This window comes from Leiobunum rupestre, chromosome 7 (genome assembly GCF_980474605.1).
Source record: "Leiobunum rupestre chromosome 7, qqLeiRupe1.1.hap1, whole genome shotgun sequence".
NCBI lineage: Eukaryota > Metazoa > Arthropoda > Arachnida > Opiliones > Sclerosomatidae > Leiobunum > Leiobunum rupestre.
In genome coordinates this window covers 23,749,090-23,769,014 of record NC_143390.1, presented here as the reverse complement: position 1 = coordinate 23,769,014, position 19,925 = coordinate 23,749,090, and the positions used below count along the sequence as shown (strand labels likewise).

The window sequence follows — 19,925 nt, the reverse complement described above, 5'->3', positions numbered from 1 at the left end:
TACATGACTTTGGTCGAATACAATTTTTTTAAATAAAATGGGATTGATGAATAAGGAATTTATGATACGCCATATTCGTCATTATTTATAAATATTTAGGTAAATTTTTCGCTAGTCAAATTGACTAGTGAGCCCCTGGATTTCGATTAATTTTAGTAGTCAGAGTATTTATTTTAGTAGTAAAATGCCGTGACTAGTGCCTTATGTCCAACCCTGGGCGCAACCGTTCATTTCATGTGGTCGTCTGCTTGCATTTCAATTTTCAACTTTCGCTGGGGTGCTTTAGATCGTGTTTGCGTTTGGAGCATTTCTTTTTAATTTATGATTAATAATTAAAAATATTGATATGGCTGAAGAGATCAGTTTCCCCAGAGGAGGAATACGAACCTTCTCGTCATCCAAAACATCTGAAGAAAAAGAGGATCTGTTTCAGGTAAAAAAACACGTGTTAACAAAGGCTTATAGCTTGTAGCATTTATTAACGGCAATAACCATAGTAAGTGTTAATTCGGGGGTAATTGTAATTAAATGGCTCTGTTTAGACGAGAAATGAAAAACCTAAAGAAAAGAAGAAAAGTAGGACGAAGAAAAAGAAATTTCAAGAAAATGAGGATGATAAAGATGTCGTAGTCATTGACTCGCTAAACCATCAGGTACTACAATTAAAAACTTTGTGTTACATTGTTTATTTTTCATAATTTTTTTATTTTCAGACAATAGTGCCCAGTCTAATAGTAATTGGTTGTGTCCACAAAGTATTCAACTACAGGGTTGAATTTTCTATACCTGGTGGGATATTAGGAACAGTTCCAATCACTAATATGCCTACTAGTTACGTTGAGCTTTTAAAATCTTACTCTGAAAATCCTGAAAACTATGATGAGTCTCTCTTGACAATGCCAAACATGTTCAAAGTTGGAGATTGCTATCCTGTCAAAGTTGTAGATTATTCAATGACTGAGTCTTCATCTAAAACTAAAATTATTCTATCTCTGAACCCCAAAGACATTAATGATGATTTAGTTCCTTCTTCAGTGTTTCATGGGATGGTTCGTTTAAATTAACTATCAAGCTTATTATTATTGAAAACTTATACCTTAACTATTTTTTAAGATTCTTTTGGGTGCTGTTTTGAGCATTGAAGATCACGGTTACATTATAGATGTTGGAATTAAAGGACTGAGTGGATTTCTCAGCTCTGAGAATGCTTCTCATCACATCCAAAAAGTCAATAAAGGAAGAGAGTTGACCATTGGTGAAGTGCTACATGTTGTCATCAATATGCCAGAGTTGGACAATAGTCCTTTCGAAGGTAGAACGTTAGCTTTAACAACAAAGAAGAAGTATTTTGATATGGATGTAAGCTCATTCATTTATATTGTGTAATGATATGTTTTTACTTATGTGTCTTATTAATTATCAGATTTCTGAGAAAGTCACGTTACAAAATATACTTCCGGGAATGACATTGTCAGCCATAATTACTGAGGTATTATGACTATTTTATTTACATTGCATCTACTATCAACTCAGCTCCAAAAATTTTTTTAGGCCACTCGTGATGGATTAGCAGTTAAATGTTTGAATTATAATGGGTGTATTTATCGAGATAATCTCAGTAAATCTTTTGATGATCCATTAAAATACACTCTTGGGCAAGAGGTAATCTAATTTAAGAATAACTCTGTATATTTTTTAATTTCCCTAATCCAATCCCTCGTAAGGGGATCAGGCCACTTAAATTATACTATTCTAGGATACCTATTTATCCAATATAAATACTTTGTTCTCAATATAGGTAAAAGCTATGGTCTTGTTTAGACACCCTTTAACTCAAGTTATACATTTGACACTGGTGCCAAAACCCTCTTCAGACAACATAAAAAATCGATTCGGAAATATTCAAATAGGGGATAAATTTGACAATGTTGAGATTTTAGAAGTTCGTCCTCACTCTGTTCACGTGAAATTGTCTGAGAACATCAAAGGAATTGCAAAGGTTAAATTTTAAACCACCGCATCGCTTTCACAAACAGAAGTCTAAAAAAATAATTTTTAGACACCACACTTGTTTGACAAAGAAGTAGAAAATGCGGCGGATATTTTGAGCAGCGGGGACAGCATCGCTTGCAGAGTCTTATCGTTGAATTATATTGACAAAATTGTCAGAGTTTCGTTGAAAAAGTAACTTACCCTTTACTTTAGTTCATAAACCAATAATTAATTATCTTTATTTTCAGATCAGTCTTGAAACAAGCTTTCATTGAAAATGAATCCATTAAAGCTGGAGATGTAGTGAAAGTAAAGAAACATTATTAATTTTCCTTCTTACAATTTCAAATATAATTTTTCTGACAGGGTGTTGTTCAGAAAGTTGATCCTATTGGAATTGTTGTGAAATTGGGTCTTTACGTTCAAGGCTTTGTCCATTTATCACATTTATCCGATATTCCAATAAGTCACCCTGAGAAACATTTTCATGTGGGAGGGGAAGTAACTTGCAGGGTAAATGCCTTTTAAGATTTTTATTTTAGTAATAAGTGTCCTAAAGTAGAATGCTTCTTTTATTTAGGTCCTTAAATTGGATAAAAAAGAAGGGGGTTCGTCGCATTTTCTCACGTGCAAGAAATCTCTTGTTAGTTCTAAAATTCCACCTCTAACAAGTATGGACAATATATCTGACGGAATGATCTATGATGGTTTTGTTCTTAGAGCTTCCTCTAAGGGGCTGTTAATATCCTTCTACAATGACATCAAAGTATATTTAGTGTTGCTAGTTTTTAATTTAATTTTATATCTTACACTTCAATTTTAATATAGGGTTGGGTCCCTGCATCGGAAATTAGTACGACATTTATTGAATTCCCAGAGAAGGTGTTCTACGGCGGCCAAGTTGTTAAGTGTCGAGTTTTGAGTTTTTCGCCGATAACAAAAAATCTGAAATTGTCCCTTAAGGTAATGTTTTAATAAAAATTTCCAGTTTCGCTAATTTTTTTAACAAACTAAAGTATTATCTTCTCTGGGATTAGCTAACAACCAGGAAAAGCATTGGAAAGAAAGATTTAGGAGAAAAAAATGACTTAAATGTTGGAGGTGTAAGTTTTAAATAGAATTTGTTTTCTGCATAAATAGTAATTCAATATTTTTTCAGATTTTTTCAGTGAAAATAATTAATAAAAATGAAAAAGGCTTGGATGTTTCTATTCTACCAACTAAAACTCGCGCATTTATCCCGTTGATGCATATGTCTGATCATCCTCATTTATGCAAAATTCTACAGAAAAATTATAATGTGGGAGACATTGTGGAAAATTGTTGCATTTTTAATGTGAAAGGGACTATTGTATCCTTTTCTCTAATTGATAAAGGGTGTGTTCTAGTTATTTTGATTTTTTTTTAACTTAAAGTTCATAGATCTGTACAATGAAAGCTCTCTTTTTGAAAGCTTCGACAAAGGGAAAAATTATTTCTAATATTTCCCAAATTCAAGAATCGGAAACCTATTCAGGTGTGATAAAAGGTTTCCTCAGCTACGGTATTCTGGTTGAAATGGGAAACAATGTCGCAGGATTGGTCCATAAAAAAGTAAATAATAATAGAATTTTCTTGTTGTAATAATATTTTGACATTATTCTTTTATTATAGAGGATATCAAATGTGGCTATTGGAGATCCCGGCTTGTCGGGTTTGGTAACACACCAGTCTCTGATTGTGAAAGTGTTAAAACTTACTGATCACAATGGAACTAAGCGCATAGAGCTTTCTAGTCGACTTCTAGATGTCTTACCAACCAAGAATGTTTGGAAACTGGCCTTAGATCATTTGGAATCCTATTTAAAAGACTGGAACCTAATTGGTGATTTAGTTGCGGCTAATGGTATAAACATCTCTAACTACATTAAATAGTTTTATTTCAAATACTAATTTTTTTTCTTATTATTTAGAATCTGATGTCCAAATCGGAGCTTTGAAACCTGGTCAGATTGTTGATGTTGAGGTGGCCAAAGTTACAAATGAAGGGCTTTTATGTCAAGTTAAAAACTTTAATGTCAAGGGCATGGTCATTTTAAATAACATTGGAGGTATCATAAATAGTTTTTTTTTTATATGAAAATAGTACTCCAATACTTTTTATTTTCCACAGCAACATTACGTAAAGAAGGTGAAAAATGTAAGGGATTGGTTTTGCACGTTGATTTTCCAAATCAATGCGTGGAGCTATCACTTTGCCATCGTTTAGTTAAACAACGAGCTAAATTAAACAATAATAGTGATATCGTGAAACAGGTAACAATCATGTGTTAGTTTATTTTTATATGTTACGAGTACATTTGATTTTTCGGAATTTAGATTAAGAAATCATCCAGTCATAAATGTCAAATTCTTTTGGTTCGTCACCATTTTGCTCTAGCCACCTTATTAGACCATAATTATGGAGTACTGGCTTATTTGCCAATAAACCGAGTAAGAACAGTAAAATGGTTACGTACAATATTTATTGCAAATTTAATATTTTCTTCCCTAATTTAAAGCACCCAAATGATACAGTTGGAAATATGTACTCACCTGGCCAAAAAACACATCTGATTGTGCATAGAGTCCGTGACATGTACGTTATTGGAGTCTTAGAGAATCATGAGAAACAAGCTAAAAAAGATGATGAGAGACTCAGAAATAAGGAAAAGGTTGAAAATGAAGGAATGGTTATTAAGTCAGTTAATAATAACAAAAGAAAATCTGTTGAGCCATTGAAAGAAGAATCACCGAAAAAAAAATCCAAAAATAAACTTAAACCTGAAGAGCCACTCGCATCTGATAAACCTGAGAATGGCCATGATACAGAATTAGATCTGAAATCTTCAGAATACAAGATAGGAGACAGTGTACGAGGAAAAATAACTTGTACCTTGTTCGGAAAGGTCTATGTAGAAATTGGTGAAGGAAAAATTGGATTTTTTAGGATTAATGATTCTTTAGGTAAAAAGTCATATAAGTCTATAATATTGTACATAAGTATTTTAATTTTTAAATGTGTACTGAGTTAGACATGCACTTCATGTCATAAGCTTCATTGTCGTTTAATGTCCATTAGCCTTTGCTATGATGAAATTTTCTTTCTCTAGTGACATCATTCTGTGAATAGCTCTCAGTATAATATTTCCCATTGAGATACTTATGGAAGAATATTATACCATTACGCTTATTATTTTGATGTACTTCTTTTTAATTTTTCATTTAGTGAATGAAGAACAAAAAAAACCAGGGAAAATGTTGAAATTGAAAATTGCTGATATTTCCAATGACGAAATTGAGTTTTTAGTTCCCAATTTGAGTAGTAGAAAGGTTTTTTGGACTGCAGTTGGTCAAACATTGGAGGGAACTGTGTCTCATTTTAACCAAGAGAAACTTTTTGTGAAATTTTCCAATAATAAGTTTGGATTTGTCTATAAAAACCAAATGAAAGGTATAGATATTATCTAACAAGTCAAAGCTTTTTTTATTTAAATCGTTTTTTTTTTTTTGCAGATGAACATTCAAGTTTGCCATTGGGCTCCAAAATAACAGTTGAAGTACTCGAGGTTGATAATGGGGAAGTTTCAGTGAAAATTTTGCAAGTACCTGAAAACTTATCTCATGCTGAAATCAGTGATTCGTCTTTAAAGCACCAAAAGGAAGAAGCTGGCTTTATTGCTGGAGATGTCTTGGAAGGAACTGTCCTTTACTTTAGGAAAGGAGCCACCTTTGTTCAATTAGCTCCCAGGAGAATAGGCATTATTAGCAAAACAGCCAGTCCAGGTTGCTTACTCATTTCTTTGGTGTCTAACTTCCATCAAATGTAACTATCAATTTTTTGTTTAGATATCTTAGAAGAATTAAAAACCGGGTCCAAAGTCGTAGTTCGAATAATAAGAGTTAAAGATAAAGGTTTTGACTTGAAATTATTGAAGAAAGTTGAAGATCATTCGAAAGAAAATTCCATTGTTTTAGAGTAATTCTTAATTGGTCTTATAATTCTGGATTGTATTTACTGCTAAACTTACGCATTATATTTATATAGAGTTCCTATTATCAATGAAGATACTGAGATGGAAACATCTAAAGCAGTTCCAAGATTACAATTGCAAGACTCATTTGTTTGGGACATAGACGCAACCCCCAATTTATCCACAGTAGCTCAGACGAATCCAGTGAGTGATTCAAGCAGTGACAGTGATGAAGAAAATGAAAAACCAGTTCAAAAGAAACGGAGAAAAGGTGAAAGACTGAAAGAAGAGGAAGAGTTACTAAGAAAGGTAAATATTGCCCTTCAAATTAATATTATTTTAACTATTAAAAGTTTCTTAATTTTAGCAAGAAGAACGGCTGATGGACTTAAACAGAGCACCAGAAACTATTGACGACTTTGAAAGGCTTATTTTATCATCCCCGGACAATTCTATGATTTGGCTGAAATATATGGCCTACCATTTACAGCAGACTGAAATAGACAAAGCTAGAGCAGTAGCTCAAAGAGCTCTGAAGACTATTTCCTTTAGGTAAGTGTCGGACTATGCTTGATTAGAGTCAAAGAAACATTAATTAAAAGATATTCGATGATAGGGAGGAAGGTGAAAAACTTAACGTTTGGATAGCTCTTCTGAATTTAGAGAACATGTATGGAACTCGTGAATCCCTGGATGAAGTTTTTACCAGAGCTTTAGAATTTAACGAACCATTGAAAGTGTACAGACAAATGATAAACATATATGTTGAATCTGGGAAAAACGAGGAAGCCGAAGAATTACACCAAACTATTATCAAAAAATATGGTCAAGACCCTTCTGGTTGGACAGATTTTGGTCTCTTTTATATGAAAAGCCAAAAACAAGATCTGGCAAGAAAATTGATGGAAAGAAGTTTTAAAAGCTTGGATAAAAGACATCGTAAGCTTCTTTGCTCTTAAATTTTTTTTATAAACTTGTTCTATTTAAATATTTGTGATTTGTTTAGATATTGAAATAATTTCAAAATTTGCTCAAATGGAATTCAACTACGGTGACCCTGAAAGGGGAAAAACGCTATTTAAAAATGTTTTAAACAACTTTCCCAAACGAACTGATATATGGTCCGTTTTCGTTGATGTTTTGGTCAAGCATGGGGATTACGAAGAAGCCAGGTAGTTACCATATTTTTTAATTTGCCTTCTTTATAGTTTAATTAATTTATTAATTTTTATAGACAAAACCTTGAGAAACTCTCCTCATCAAGTCTTCAGATGAAGAAAATGAAATTTGTATTCAAAAAATATTTGGACTTTGAAAAAAACCATGGTAGTGAAGAAAATATTGAAAAAGTGAAATTAAAGGCCCTAGAATATGTGCAAAATTCCAATTTGGCAACATAATGGATAAAGATATTTTTTAAACTAATAAAAACCAAATTTAAATTTTAGTTTTTTTTATTTAACAATTTAGTTAACATTCTAGTTCGGTCTAGGTCTAAATTAAATTGTTTTAGTAGTTAATTAACATATTTCTTTCTAGAGCTGTCTTCTAAAATTGACCAGTTTGGGGAAGGAATATCGGCTGATAACCAGTTAAAGTCATCAATTGATTTCCAGTTGTTTTTGCTTCTGTCTAATCCTGAGTCTTCAAAATGTTGTTGAATGTTCTCGTAAGTCCAGTCATAAGGAGCAAACCTTAAACGCATGGAATCTTCGATAATAGCCCTACTCGTAATGTGGATGTAAAAATCTGACTTAGTAGTTGAATGTACTCTTAGCTGTTGGCACGCGACTACAAATACGCAATCACTGCAGTTTTCTACAAAAACTGAGGTGGTTATGGGACCTAAGAGCACTTGACAATTTTTTAATTCACTTATGTGAAGAGTATTAGGAGTGGCGTAGACTTTGATGATGCAGTTTTCCATTTTAGTTAGCTCCACATCTTTGCCACAAACATTTTCTCGTAATTCCAAATTTTCATTTTTCTTGTTTCGTAAGCCATTTTCAATATAGGAGCTAGTTATTTCCTTTTTCAAGTGGTCACTAGCAATTTTAGGAGTATCAACCGTGTCGTTTGAGGCAGATTTTGAGGAAACGTGAAACGTTTTCTTCTTAAAAGTGAACTTCTTTTTAGGCAGTAGCTTTGCCCTAGCTGAAACTGTGTTATCTTGTAATATCTTGATGGCTTCTTGGGCAACTTTAATATTGTAGTAAGGCAAGAAAATTGTAGAATCGTTGAGATATTTTTGAATTTTTTGGATGTCTTCGCTGATATTGTCAAAGTGATTAGGTAGTTTTTCTTTGTCCATTTTTTCCGCTTTTAGTAAGTTATTTTCTACATCAATTTTTTTCTTGTTGAAAAGAGCTATAAAGTGATCAGTCTGTTCACTTACGCTAAAACCATTTTCTTTTTTGACTAATTGATCCATTTTTATAGGTTTTTTTTATCTTCTTCCAGTAAAGGAGAATCTTTAATTTTTATTTTAGGATTAGCCTTGAGAGATTTAATAAACTCTTCACTTTGAATCTTGTCAGATGCACGAAATCCAGGTTTAGCTTCGGAATATTTTTTTTTTAACTGCTCTGGTGATGGTGTCATGGAATTAATAACTAAACATATCCCTCCTATAAAAACTCCGGACTGGATAATAATTTTAGTTAGGGACATAAGTAAAGTGTTTAATTCTGTGTATCCAACTTAATTTTCCAAGTATTCATATCATGTTCTCGCATACCATGGGTACCCAATCTTTCACCAACCGTGTAATAAACTTCCAATATGCTAGGTTGAAAATCATAAACAGATTTTCTAAAACTTTGGGAATGATTAAGCCGAGACCAAATTATGTAAGATCCACCTAAAGTTACTAATTCGATGGCGATAACAGCCTTGGTAAAAGTTCCAAGATTCCGACCTAATAAAGAATTAGACTTACGCTCTCTTCTTAACATGACCTTAAAAACATTAAATTATAATTCTAATATTATTAACAAAATAGTTTGCCATAACCTTCTTCGTGAGTTGGGCGCTGGCTAGATTTGGGCGTCATACCGTAATTTCAACCAATCCATTGCGTCATTCAAATGATTCAATGGCCCTCTTTTTCAAGGTCACAGCATGGGGACTCACTCCTTCTCTTTTATTGACACGGTGTCAAATTAGTAGATCACTCCAAATAAATTTAAAAAGTGCTTTTAGAATATTGCAATGCAAGGTGATTAGAAGAAAGAAAATTTTCTATATTTTCTTTGTAGTGACACCAAGTTGGTACGAAATGAACGACAATTATCCGTTGTTTTTTATTTCTGTATAAACGGGTGCTGTTTGATTTAGAAGAGCCATTAGTCCGCGTAGAACGCCGTAGATTATTGGTCGTTGGTACCAGCGTCAATCTGCCAGAACGAAAATTCGAAAAGTACATTTTTGACTACAATAGGGAACGCGACGAAAGAATAGGAATGTTGGTCTAGACTAAAGAAATACGAATGTAACAGTTTTATCCCATTTCTACTAAGAAAAATTAAACGAAAACTCAGTAATAAACATAATAAAACCAATTTCAAAGGCACAAACGTACTTTTTAAATCCTAAACAACGTTTATTATTAATTTCTAAACATTACCGTATTTCGAGTTTAAGGGCGTTATTTACCGTTCTCTAATATTGACGTTCCGGTCGAATTGCGGAAATATGACACGGAAAACTAATTGTAATTAACCTTAATAATGCTACGTTAAATTATCTATCGATTGATATAACATATAGACGTGTACGTCCTAAACAACGTTTATTATTAATTTCTAAACATTACCGTATTTCGACTTAAATGCGTTTTTTCTCTTTCTCTAATGTTAGCGTTCCGGTCGAATTGCGGAAATATGACACGGCAAAACTAATTGTAATTAACCTTAATAATGTTACGTTAAATTATCTATCGCTTGATATAACATATAGACGTGTACGTCCTAAACAACCTTTATTATTAATTTCTAAACATTACCGTATTTCGACTTTAAGGGCGTTATTTACCGTTCTCTAATATTGAAGTTCCGGCCGAATTGCGGAAATATGACACGGCAGAACTAATTGTAATTAACCTTAATAATGCTACGTTAAATTATCTATCGCTTGATATAACATATAGACGTGTACGTCCTAAACAACGTTTATTATTAATTTCTAAATATTACCGTATTTCGACTTTAAGGGCGTTATTTACCGTTCTCTAATATTGACGTTCCGGCCGAATTGCGGAAATATGACACGGCAGAACTAATTGTAATTAACCTTAATAATGCTACGTTAAATTATCTATCGATTGATATAACATATAGACGTGTACGTCCTAAACAACGTTTATTATTAATTTCTAAACATTACCGTATTTCGACTTTAATACGTTTTTTCTCGTTCTCTAATGTTAACGTTCCGGACGAATTGCGGAAATGTGACACGGCAAACCTAATTGTAATTAACCTTAATAATGCTACGTTAAATTATCTATCGATTGATATAACATATAGACGTGTACGTCCTAAACAACGTTTATTATTAATTTCTAAACATTTTACAAGGACAAACGTTCCTTCGGACTTTACATTTTTAGTGTGCTACTTAATAGCTCATTTTTAGCTGAATTTAAAGACAGGTTGTATAGTTTAGCTGTTTTATTACTATCAGAAAAACGAAACGCGTTTTACGAAGAGCATCTTGCGAAAATTTCGGTTTTAGTTAACGTATTAGGTGACGCGACTGGATCCCAAGTTCCGCGTAATGATCTTTTGATAGCCGATTACGTAGACAGCGATTTAATTGTAGTATCTGAAGAGGTTTTAGCTGAAGCTAGTGACACCGCTAAGCCGCGTTATCCGAAAAACGAAGAGGAGTTTTGGTTGCGGGGAGGAAGTAACAAATTTTTTAAAGTTATGTGCGACAAAATTGTAGAAACGGTACGCGCTGACATCCAGAAACACGTGACAGCTAATGACATGGTCGATAATCCTAGTTACGGTATTAGATTTTTCGAATATATGCAAAAAAATTATTTTCCTACTTTTATTTTATGGACCAGGGTTTTAACGGGGGATTTAAGTAGACACTTTCAGGGAGAGGTTCCGTCGTCATAGAATCCTCGAAATGATTTTTTAAAAGGGCAAGTTAATTACATAGACCAAGAAGCAACCACCCAGGGGCACATCGAGGGCTACAACAAAGTTTTAAAAAGTCAGGCACTGTGTTACAATCGGTTACGCGTAGACGCGATTGTTTCAAAATTAAACGAATTTAATCATAATTTATACTTAGAATATCTTAAACTCTCTAGGAAAGTAATTCCAAATCAAAACAGAAAGAGACCATTCGAACAACTAGAGGAAAAATTTAAGCATACGCCACAACACGAACGGGGGGAATCGGACATCGTTGTGAAGAATTTAAGGGAATATCAAAGTAAGCCGGTAAAACCATTGGGCGACATTTTGCAAAGGAGTGCGAGAAAGGGTTCTAAAAGGATAAATAATAATAGTTTAACAACTCCTTCAAAAAAATTGGCTAAAATCATTCTAAAGAAAACTTTATTTACGGAGGAACAAATTTCCGAATCCGAAAAGGAAATTTTCACAGAGAAAATTTTTGAATCCGGAAAGGAATTACCCGAAAGGGTAAATGACTTTCCTGATTCAGAAATAACTGAAAAGAAAATTTGCGAATCGGGAGAGGAGATTTCCGAATCCGAAAATAATTCCTCTACGCTGGTGGTACATGAAAACACGGAACATATGGATTTAGATTCTGACTTAGACGACAACACCGACGACGAAACTAGTGGGAAAAAAACAATTCCGTTTAGGCAAAAAGCAATTAGCTAAAATCGCGTCTAATAAATGTTTTACCGAATTTATGGTAAACGGTTATTTTCAAACTATAAGAGCGCGCTATTCAAAGAATCAATATTTAAAAACTAATTTTTACACTACCATTGCGAAGTTTATAGACGATTTAAACACACTTTCAGAAAATCAATTACACTTTTATTTAAAGTATTTTTAAAGAAGATTAACAAATTTAAGATGAGAGAAGTAACGTTTATTCCTGTTATGGTTAAAAAAATCATTTCTTTCTGGCCACAGTGAAATTGATCGAAAAAGATGTATACAAAATTACAGTTTACGACTCTTATTGCGAATACGACTACTTAATCGACGAAGAAAGAGCTCCTTATAAAGGAAAACATCGAAATGAGGCAGATCAATTGGTTCGTTATTTCACTCGCGTTCAAAAACATTTCAAACTCACGCCAGCCACGTGGATAACGGTGTCGAACATAAACCTCTCCTGTCAACCATTTTTCTACAACTGCGGACCTGCTATTTGCCTATACGCTAAATGCCTATCAGAAAATTTATCGGGCCAAATTAACAAAACTAGTAACGATATTTCGAAATTTCGCGCTAACTTTCAATCAGAAATAGAAAATATACAAATGAAATAATTTTGATCAATTTCACTGGTTTGAGGGACCAGTTTTTTCTCTGTGCTTTCGCTTGGAAAAAGTCACCTTCGCGTGAAAGTTTGACAACGATCTTTCGTTTCGGCTTTTCGACCCCCCAAAATGACCTAGATCTCAGGTGGTCTAAAAATGGAAACGCGAGTTCTTTGTCAGACTGGCACGAGAAAAGGACGGCTTCGTCGCGAAAGCACCCCGAAATCACTTGTTTTCAAGTGTAACGACTAACGACGGAATCTTTCCAATAAATGGGTGGTAGGTGTTGCATACTGAAAATCACACATAATATTATAGAGGGCTATAGCTTTCTTGGCTAATCGACAGACATATGTCTCCGGCACCATCTATAGAGGCGACATGTTCTCAATTAAACCCACAGAGGCGACATGCTTCTCAACAAAACCCACAGAGGCGACATGCTTCTTAACAAATGTCACGGATGTGACAGGCTTCTAGGAAACATCTTTAGAATTCATGGGTTGGGAGGGGATATGTTATAATCTGTCCCAAAAAAAAACAGAACATAACATATCTGTAGAAATATTGATTAAAATTCAATGGCAATCAAGATATTTTTCTCAACATTTCTACAGGCCACAAAAACCAAGCCTTTACGCGGCGTGCGCCATCAGTAACTTTTAACATCAAAGAAAATTATAGTGTTACGATAAAACGTATTATTATAATTTAACTCGATATAAAAGCGAAACTAATTGGTTTAAAGTTAGTTTAACGTGAAACATTCCTTTATTTTAAAATACATTATTTCACTTTTTAATAGAGTCTTCACTAAAAGAACTCGTAATCGTGATCTAATTTTCACGTTAGTAGAAACATGGACTAATTAATTAGTCCATGGTAGAAAAGTAACAAGTTGGCAAGCCAAAATATACCTCTCCTCGGAAATTTTTTTAATTTTAAGTGAAGCGTAACTGTATCCGTAGTTCTGCGGTAGAACGCTCACCTATCGTTCAAGAGGGCTCGGGTTCGAATCCTGGCCGATTAAAAAATTATACGACACCCCATGACAAAAAGAGGGCGCTTTGGGAAAAACCTTTTTCCTGATTCTAAGAAACTCTGGGTACGCAGTGATTACCCAGTGCCCCGAACAGACTGACAGACAGACACGGTGGTTGTATATCCCCTCCTAGGGTAAAAAGCAATCAAGGTGAGCCTTCTATTTCAAAATAAAACAATTCATTGCTTAAAAAATAATTTAAAAATGATAAAATTTATATTTCAGAATTCCTTGGTGAAAAAAGAACAGGACACATAGGCAAGACAGGAACATTCCGAATGAAGAAAACAAAATAAATAATTGCATGTAACTCACATCAAAATATATTTTAAAAAATGTAATAAAAAATTCTATTCAATTGTTATTCCGACATGAAGTTAAGATTTAGTTCTACAATTTAACGTAGCATTATTAAGGTTAATTACAATTAGTTTTGCCGTGTCATATTTCCGCAATTCGACTGGAACGTTAACATTAGAGAACGAGAAAAAACGCATTAAAGTTGAAATACGGTAATATTTAGAAATTAATAATAAAAGTTGTTTAGGACGTACACGTCTATATGTTATATCAAGCGATAGATAATTTAACGTAGCATTATTAAGGTTAATTACAATTAGTTTTGCCGTGTCATATTTCCGCAATTCGACCGGAACGTCAATATTAGAGAACGGTAAATAACGCCCTTAAACTCGAAATACGGTAATGTTTAGAAATTAATAATAAACGTTGTTTAGGATTTAAAAAGTACGTTTTTGCCTTTGAAATTGGTTTTATTATGTTTATTACTGAGTTTTCGTTTAATTTTTCTTAGTAGAAATGGGATAAAACTGTTACATTCGTATTTCTTTAGTCTAGACCAACATTCCTATTCTTTCGTCGCGTTCCCTATTGTAGTCAAAAATGTACTTTTCGAATTTTCGTTCTGGCAGATTGACGCTGGTGTCGTTGGTCAGGCCGGTCCTTACGGAAGTAGCCAGAGAAACTATTGTCAATCTGCCAGAACGAAAATTGGAAAAGTACAATTTTGGCTACGGTAGGGAACGCGAAGAAAGAAAAAGAATGTTGGACTAAACTAAAGAAACATGAGCTTAACAGTTATATCCCATTTCTACTAAGAAAAATGAATAAATTATCGATTGATATAAAATCAAGAATGTATTGAAGTTACTAAGAATATTTCAGCATAGCATTAACCCCTGGTACCATCCTCGCAGCTTTTGTGGAGAAACTTCGTCTGCATATAAGGCGCATTCAAGGTCATATCATATAGCAAACTTGAATGGGAAAGCAGACGAATTTAAGCTACAAAGGCTGCGAGGATAGGAATCAGAATCCTGTGGTCCAATATTCTTAGTAACTTCAATACATTCTTGATAAAATATAGACGTATACGTCCTAAACAAGTGTCGGGAACCTCAAAGACATATCGGCCCATCACGGCTTCTTCCTCTTAAAGAACTCGTTGGCTATTCCTAAGCTCTCGTATCTCCTACGTAGCTCCCCTGCCTGGCGATTCGAGGACGGGCTTCAGTCGTTCGACGATACCCTACGTGTTGCGCTGCAAGATGTCACAAATACTTTGATGGACGATGCTCCTTGTATACAATCCTCGCTTCCGGTGGCAGCGGGCGGTCTTGGAATTCGACACGCGGCTACTGTATCCCTGCCAGCGTAGTCGGTCTGGTGCGCGACATTCTACCCTCGTCAATTTCCGTCTCTTCAGATCCCGCGTTTCATGATGCCTTAACACAGTGGAAGCTCAGGACAGACGCAAATTTACCGCCCTCTGACCACTGGCCCCATCAAAAAGTGTGGGAGAGCCCATTCGTCGAAAAGTCGTCCGCTTTCCTGTGGGACTGCGCTGCCACTGATAGGGACAAGGCAAGACTGAACTCTGTAAAATCTAAGGAGTCGGGATGCTGGTTGAACGCGCTCCCCTCGCCGTCTCTTGGCACCCTCTTAAACGACGATTCATTTCGAATCGCTGTCGGCCTTCGCCTGGGCGCCCGCATCTGTGTGCTGCATTCGTGTAATTGTCGAAGTGCTGTTGACTCTTTCGGCACCCATGGTCTTAGCTGTAAGCGTAGCGCGGGTCGGCTTTCCCGTCACGGTGCTGTGAACGACATTTTAAAACGCGCCCTGGTCTCCGCTGGAGTTCCGTGCAACCTAGAGCCGCCGGGTCTTTCACGTGATGACGGAAAACGCCCAGATGGATTAACCCTGGTCCCTTGGTCGGGCGGGAAATCCCTCGTCCGGGACTTCACCTGTACCGACCCTCTAGCGTCCTCTTATTTGACCTCTTCTTTCCTGTATTGTCACCTTTCGGGCCAAATTGCGCAAATATGACAAGGGAGAACTATTTAAAATTGAAACCATTAAATCTAGGTTAAATTACCTATCGAATGATACAAAGTATAGACGTGTACGTTCTAAATAACCTGAACTATTCAGCCGTATTCTGCGTGACCCCCTAGGCAAGAAGGGAACCGCCCTCTTGCTTAAGAAGCTCCGGTTGGCTGAAATACACAGGAAACAGTTCTCCCTCCCCCCCGTTCAAGCCTTCTTGCTTTGGCCCTTCCATTGGCTTATCAAACGTCATTACTATGACGCAAAGATGATACAGATAGTTCAGTTCAGCTTAAGGCAGTTCAATCATAGACTATTTAATATGGCCTGGACTAAGCAATAACTTAATAGTCTGTTTATTTTCAGTTCCTAGCTTAGTGGCCTGCCATCTATTCGTGACCGTAACAAATTATCTGAATTCAGTTCGCCATCTATTTGTGACCCTCACAAATTATTTACATTTAGTTCGCCATCTATTTGTAATCCTTAAAAATAAATATCCTTTTATTAGCCATCTATTTGTTATTGTTAAAAATAATTAAAAAGTTAAATAATTTTAACTATTTTTGTTAGAATTATTTATAACAAAAATTAAACATTTGTTTTGTTTTAAAATACAAATTATTTAATTTTAAATTTTGTTTGAAAAGCATAAACTCTTGACGTTTAAGTATTACTTAACCTCTTTTAATAATGTAGAATTAACATGCAATAATGGTGCTACTATTTTCAATTTGCCATTTATTTAATCCAATTAAATCGTTGTAATACAATAATTAATAAAAAAATAAATACCATTACAATACACAAAATCAATTTGTAGTATGTTGTAACTATTAATGGTATAATTTTGTCTATATAAAGTCATTTTAAAATAAAAAAATTCTCTTTTGTTGGTTTTGATTATTTGTATCACAAGCTAATAAAATTCTATTTTGAGACAATTTTCCCTTGGTAATGGGACCTAAGAAGATTAAAGGCAGAGCCTTTTCGGAGGAAGAAACCAATATTCTGGTTTCAAAGATGGAGGAACCAAACTTTTCAGAACTTCGTCAACATAAAGGTGCATTACATATCTTAATTACAAAACCTCTTGTTAATGAAAGCATGCTGGGAAGAATTTAGAAAGTTCTCGCGTTACGTTTCTAAAAACTAATTTATATATTTTGAGAGGAATTTAGCAAGTTCTTGCGTTACGCTTCTAAAAACTAATTTATATATTTTGAGAGGAATTTAGCAAGTTCTTGCGTTACCTTTCTAAGACTTATTTCATATATTTTGAGATGAATTTAGAATGTTCTAGCGTTACCTCTATAAAAATTATTTTATAAATTTTATCAAGGTGCTCTGAACACCCAGCAGCATAAATTATGGATAGAAATAACCGACGCAGTCAACGGCATTGGCTCACAAGATAGGAATCCCTCGGACATCCGCAAGAAGTGGAATTCTTTAAAATCAAGTGTTCGGGCTAAAGCCGCTTCAATAAATGCGAAGATAAGACAAACTGGTGGAGGTTCAGCATTTGATTTGCCAGAACTTTCTGAATTGGAAGAGAGGGTTAAAGCTCTAATTGCAGAGGTGTCATATGCCGGAATACCAGGTGGTATCGACACTGCATATGGTGCAGCAGCTTCTGGAAGTACAGAGTAAACATTCATATTTGTAACGTACTTTCTCAAAAATAATACAGCGTATTACATTCCAAATATTAAAGCCACTATAGTACAATTTAAATACAAGGGTAAAAGCTGAATAAAATGGTTAACTGAATAATGAGGAAAAGATAAAAAACCATTGCACGACATACAAATTAAATACAGCCCAAACATTAACATGCAAAAATAAGCAAAGCCAAAATATTTAAATACAGGCAAAACATGCGAATATGCGTAAAGCACTAATAATTACAAATTTAAATGTTTTTTTAAGGAATGATCCAGAGACCTTCCAGTTTGTGGATGAAATAGCCCTGTAATTGATAAATAATTACCAATAAATTGAATTATACGTATTAACCTTAGCTATTATACATTTCTAGCGATGGCCAATCAACTAAAGAAACTGGCGGCGATAGCAATCCTTTTCAGCGGCTATTTAATGCTGTGGCACATGACATCACAAGTGGAATTTCCATTTCCAGTAAGATTGTTATCAATTTGGACTTGTTGTTCATAGTAATACAAATGTTGTTATAGGTTTCGATGATGGTCAACAGGGTGAAAGTGTTCAAAGCTCTACACATAGCTTCCAAGAGCAGGACGAAGCCAGTACCACCCCCATTGTAGATGTTCCAAGTGCACGGCCAGAAGTGGCATCAAAAACCTCTGCTGGTAAAATATATAACATGAGTATGAATAATATTTGCAAAAAAAAAGGACAATACCTGTGGGGAGATGTTTTTATAATATCCACTACGAGACTGATTTGAGAACACTTTCCTCAAATCAGTTTCTGGCTGCTTGGCCGTCATCAGTCCACTTGAAGCTCAACCCTATTCTTCTTATAGTTCCGCCTTCAAGGAAACGTACTCTCCCGTTTAAGGAGAGAATTGGTGATGCCCTGGACGGTTTTGCCTCGGAGGAAAAAAAGCTTGCTGTGGAAATTGTGGAGTTGAAGGAGACTCAGCAAGAAATAAGGGACTCTTTGATTCGAGTAGCTGATACCTCGGAGAGGAATGCTTCAGCTCTTGAAGTAGTGGCCGAAAGTTGTAAGAGGTTCGCGGATGCCCTTGAAAGGTTGGTGGCTTGTGAAGAGCGAAAGACCGAAGCAATATGCCAACTATTGCTAGCAATCACTGCTGGTCAACTGCAGCCACCTGTTGTGGTAGATGAGTCGTAAATTTAATTTTTGTGGTAATGATGCCCGAGGATTTAGGCCTGAACCCAATTTCAGTTATTGTAACTAAATGTGGTGATGGGATACCTCGTTAAAAAAAACGCACCATTATTTCTACCTCGAGGGTGGTGTGGAAATGAAATAACTCATATGATTTTTTATTCATAAAAATGTTAAATAAAATTTGATGATACCTTTAGTGTGCGATACAGAGGTCTACAAGCTGTTGTCGTAACAGTCGTCCACGTTCGAGAAAGTTGTCCTCTCCCACTTCCTCTAACTCGTCATTTTGCATTTCATGGGCCGCAGCAATCCTGAGTACATCTGCAGCTACCTGTGCTGTAAGTAAAAGCCAAAATGTTTCAGAAATAATTAACATTCAAGGTCTTAATATTTAACAATTTTTATTTACCAGGTGCTACAGGGTGAGGAACGTTGTTGTCAATGCAATAATTGTGCAAATAACAACAAGCTGTGATAATTTCACAGACTTTTGCTGGCTCATAACACAAATGTCCTCCACTTTCATCAAGACACCTAAATCTTGATTTTAAAACGCCATTTAGACGTTCAATAACATTTCTTCCTATTATATCAACATCTTTTGATTATTTGGAAACTTACAATAATAGTTACACCTTACCTCGTTTATGTCTGTTATTAAATTCTAGCTCATTTGGTGTAACAGCATCCAAGATGGGAGTTATCAGCCAAGGTTGCAGTCCGTAACCATTATCACCAAGTAAATAACCTACAGGAATTCTGCCATTAACAAAACTTTGGAATAACCCACAGTTACGCCAAATGAAAGAATCATGTATGCAGCCAGGCCAACGAGCAACGACATTAAGAATCCTGAGGTTATTATCACAGACTATTTGGACATTGATTGAGTGGTTTCGATGTCGGTTAAGATACTCTACAGCATTTTCACTTGGTGCCTTTATATTCACATGGGTACAATCAACTGCTCCTATGATATGCGGTAAAGCACACCTATGCAAGAATGACCTCTGAAATTATGAAAATTTGTAATTGTGTGACCATCACAGTAAAATGTAATAAAACATACCTTAATTTCTTCAACCGTCTCAGCGAATACAGGAAACACGCATGTGTTAGGCATAGTTTCAATAATAGCTCTGGTAACTCTATTTATTGACCTACTAACAGATGGTTGGCTCATTCCAGTTTCATAGTTGCTAGCTACGATACGTTGGAAAGAGCC

The 19,925-nt window shown here is 35.0% G+C and overlaps 3 protein-coding genes across 3 annotated transcripts; 2 read left to right on the top strand and 1 right to left on the bottom strand.

Moving 5' to 3' along the window:
- The first annotated feature begins 211 nt into the window (after positions 1-211).
- Positions 212-7,426, top strand: Rrp5 (Ribosomal RNA Processing 5). Its single transcript, XM_090180699.1, has 28 exons — positions 212-433; positions 543-653; positions 714-1,049; positions 1,114-1,359; positions 1,424-1,489; positions 1,552-1,662; positions 1,799-1,999; positions 2,060-2,184; positions 2,241-2,301; positions 2,359-2,505; positions 2,573-2,758; positions 2,821-2,955; positions 3,030-3,095; positions 3,152-3,343; positions 3,415-3,585; positions 3,646-3,877; positions 3,945-4,082; positions 4,145-4,287; positions 4,351-4,464; positions 4,533-4,977; positions 5,240-5,464; positions 5,527-5,796; positions 5,860-5,989; positions 6,059-6,293; positions 6,352-6,536; positions 6,601-6,923; positions 6,991-7,156; positions 7,219-7,426. Exons 1-28 carry the CDS (start codon positions 347-349, stop codon positions 7,382-7,384), a joined length of 5,013 nt encoding a protein of 1,670 aa, XP_090036825.1. The 5' UTR covers positions 212-346; the 3' UTR covers positions 7,385-7,426.
- Positions 7,421-8,668, bottom strand: LOC149935248 (tubulin-specific chaperone C-like). Its single transcript, XM_090180701.1, has one exon. The coding sequence runs from the start codon at positions 8,413-8,415 to the stop codon at positions 7,501-7,503; it is 915 nt and encodes a 304-aa protein (XP_090036827.1). The 5' UTR covers positions 8,416-8,668; the 3' UTR covers positions 7,421-7,500.
- Positions 8,669-16,816: 8,148 nt separating this feature from the next.
- On the top strand, positions 16,817-18,700 carry LOC149935247 (uncharacterized). Its single transcript, XM_090153560.1, has 6 exons — positions 16,817-16,922; positions 17,202-17,508; positions 17,792-17,833; positions 17,901-18,001; positions 18,058-18,192; positions 18,369-18,700. The coding sequence occupies exons 1-6, from the start codon at positions 16,817-16,819 to the stop codon at positions 18,698-18,700; spliced, it is 1,023 nt and encodes a 340-aa protein (XP_090009686.1).
- Positions 18,701-19,925: the final 1,225 nt, after the last annotated feature.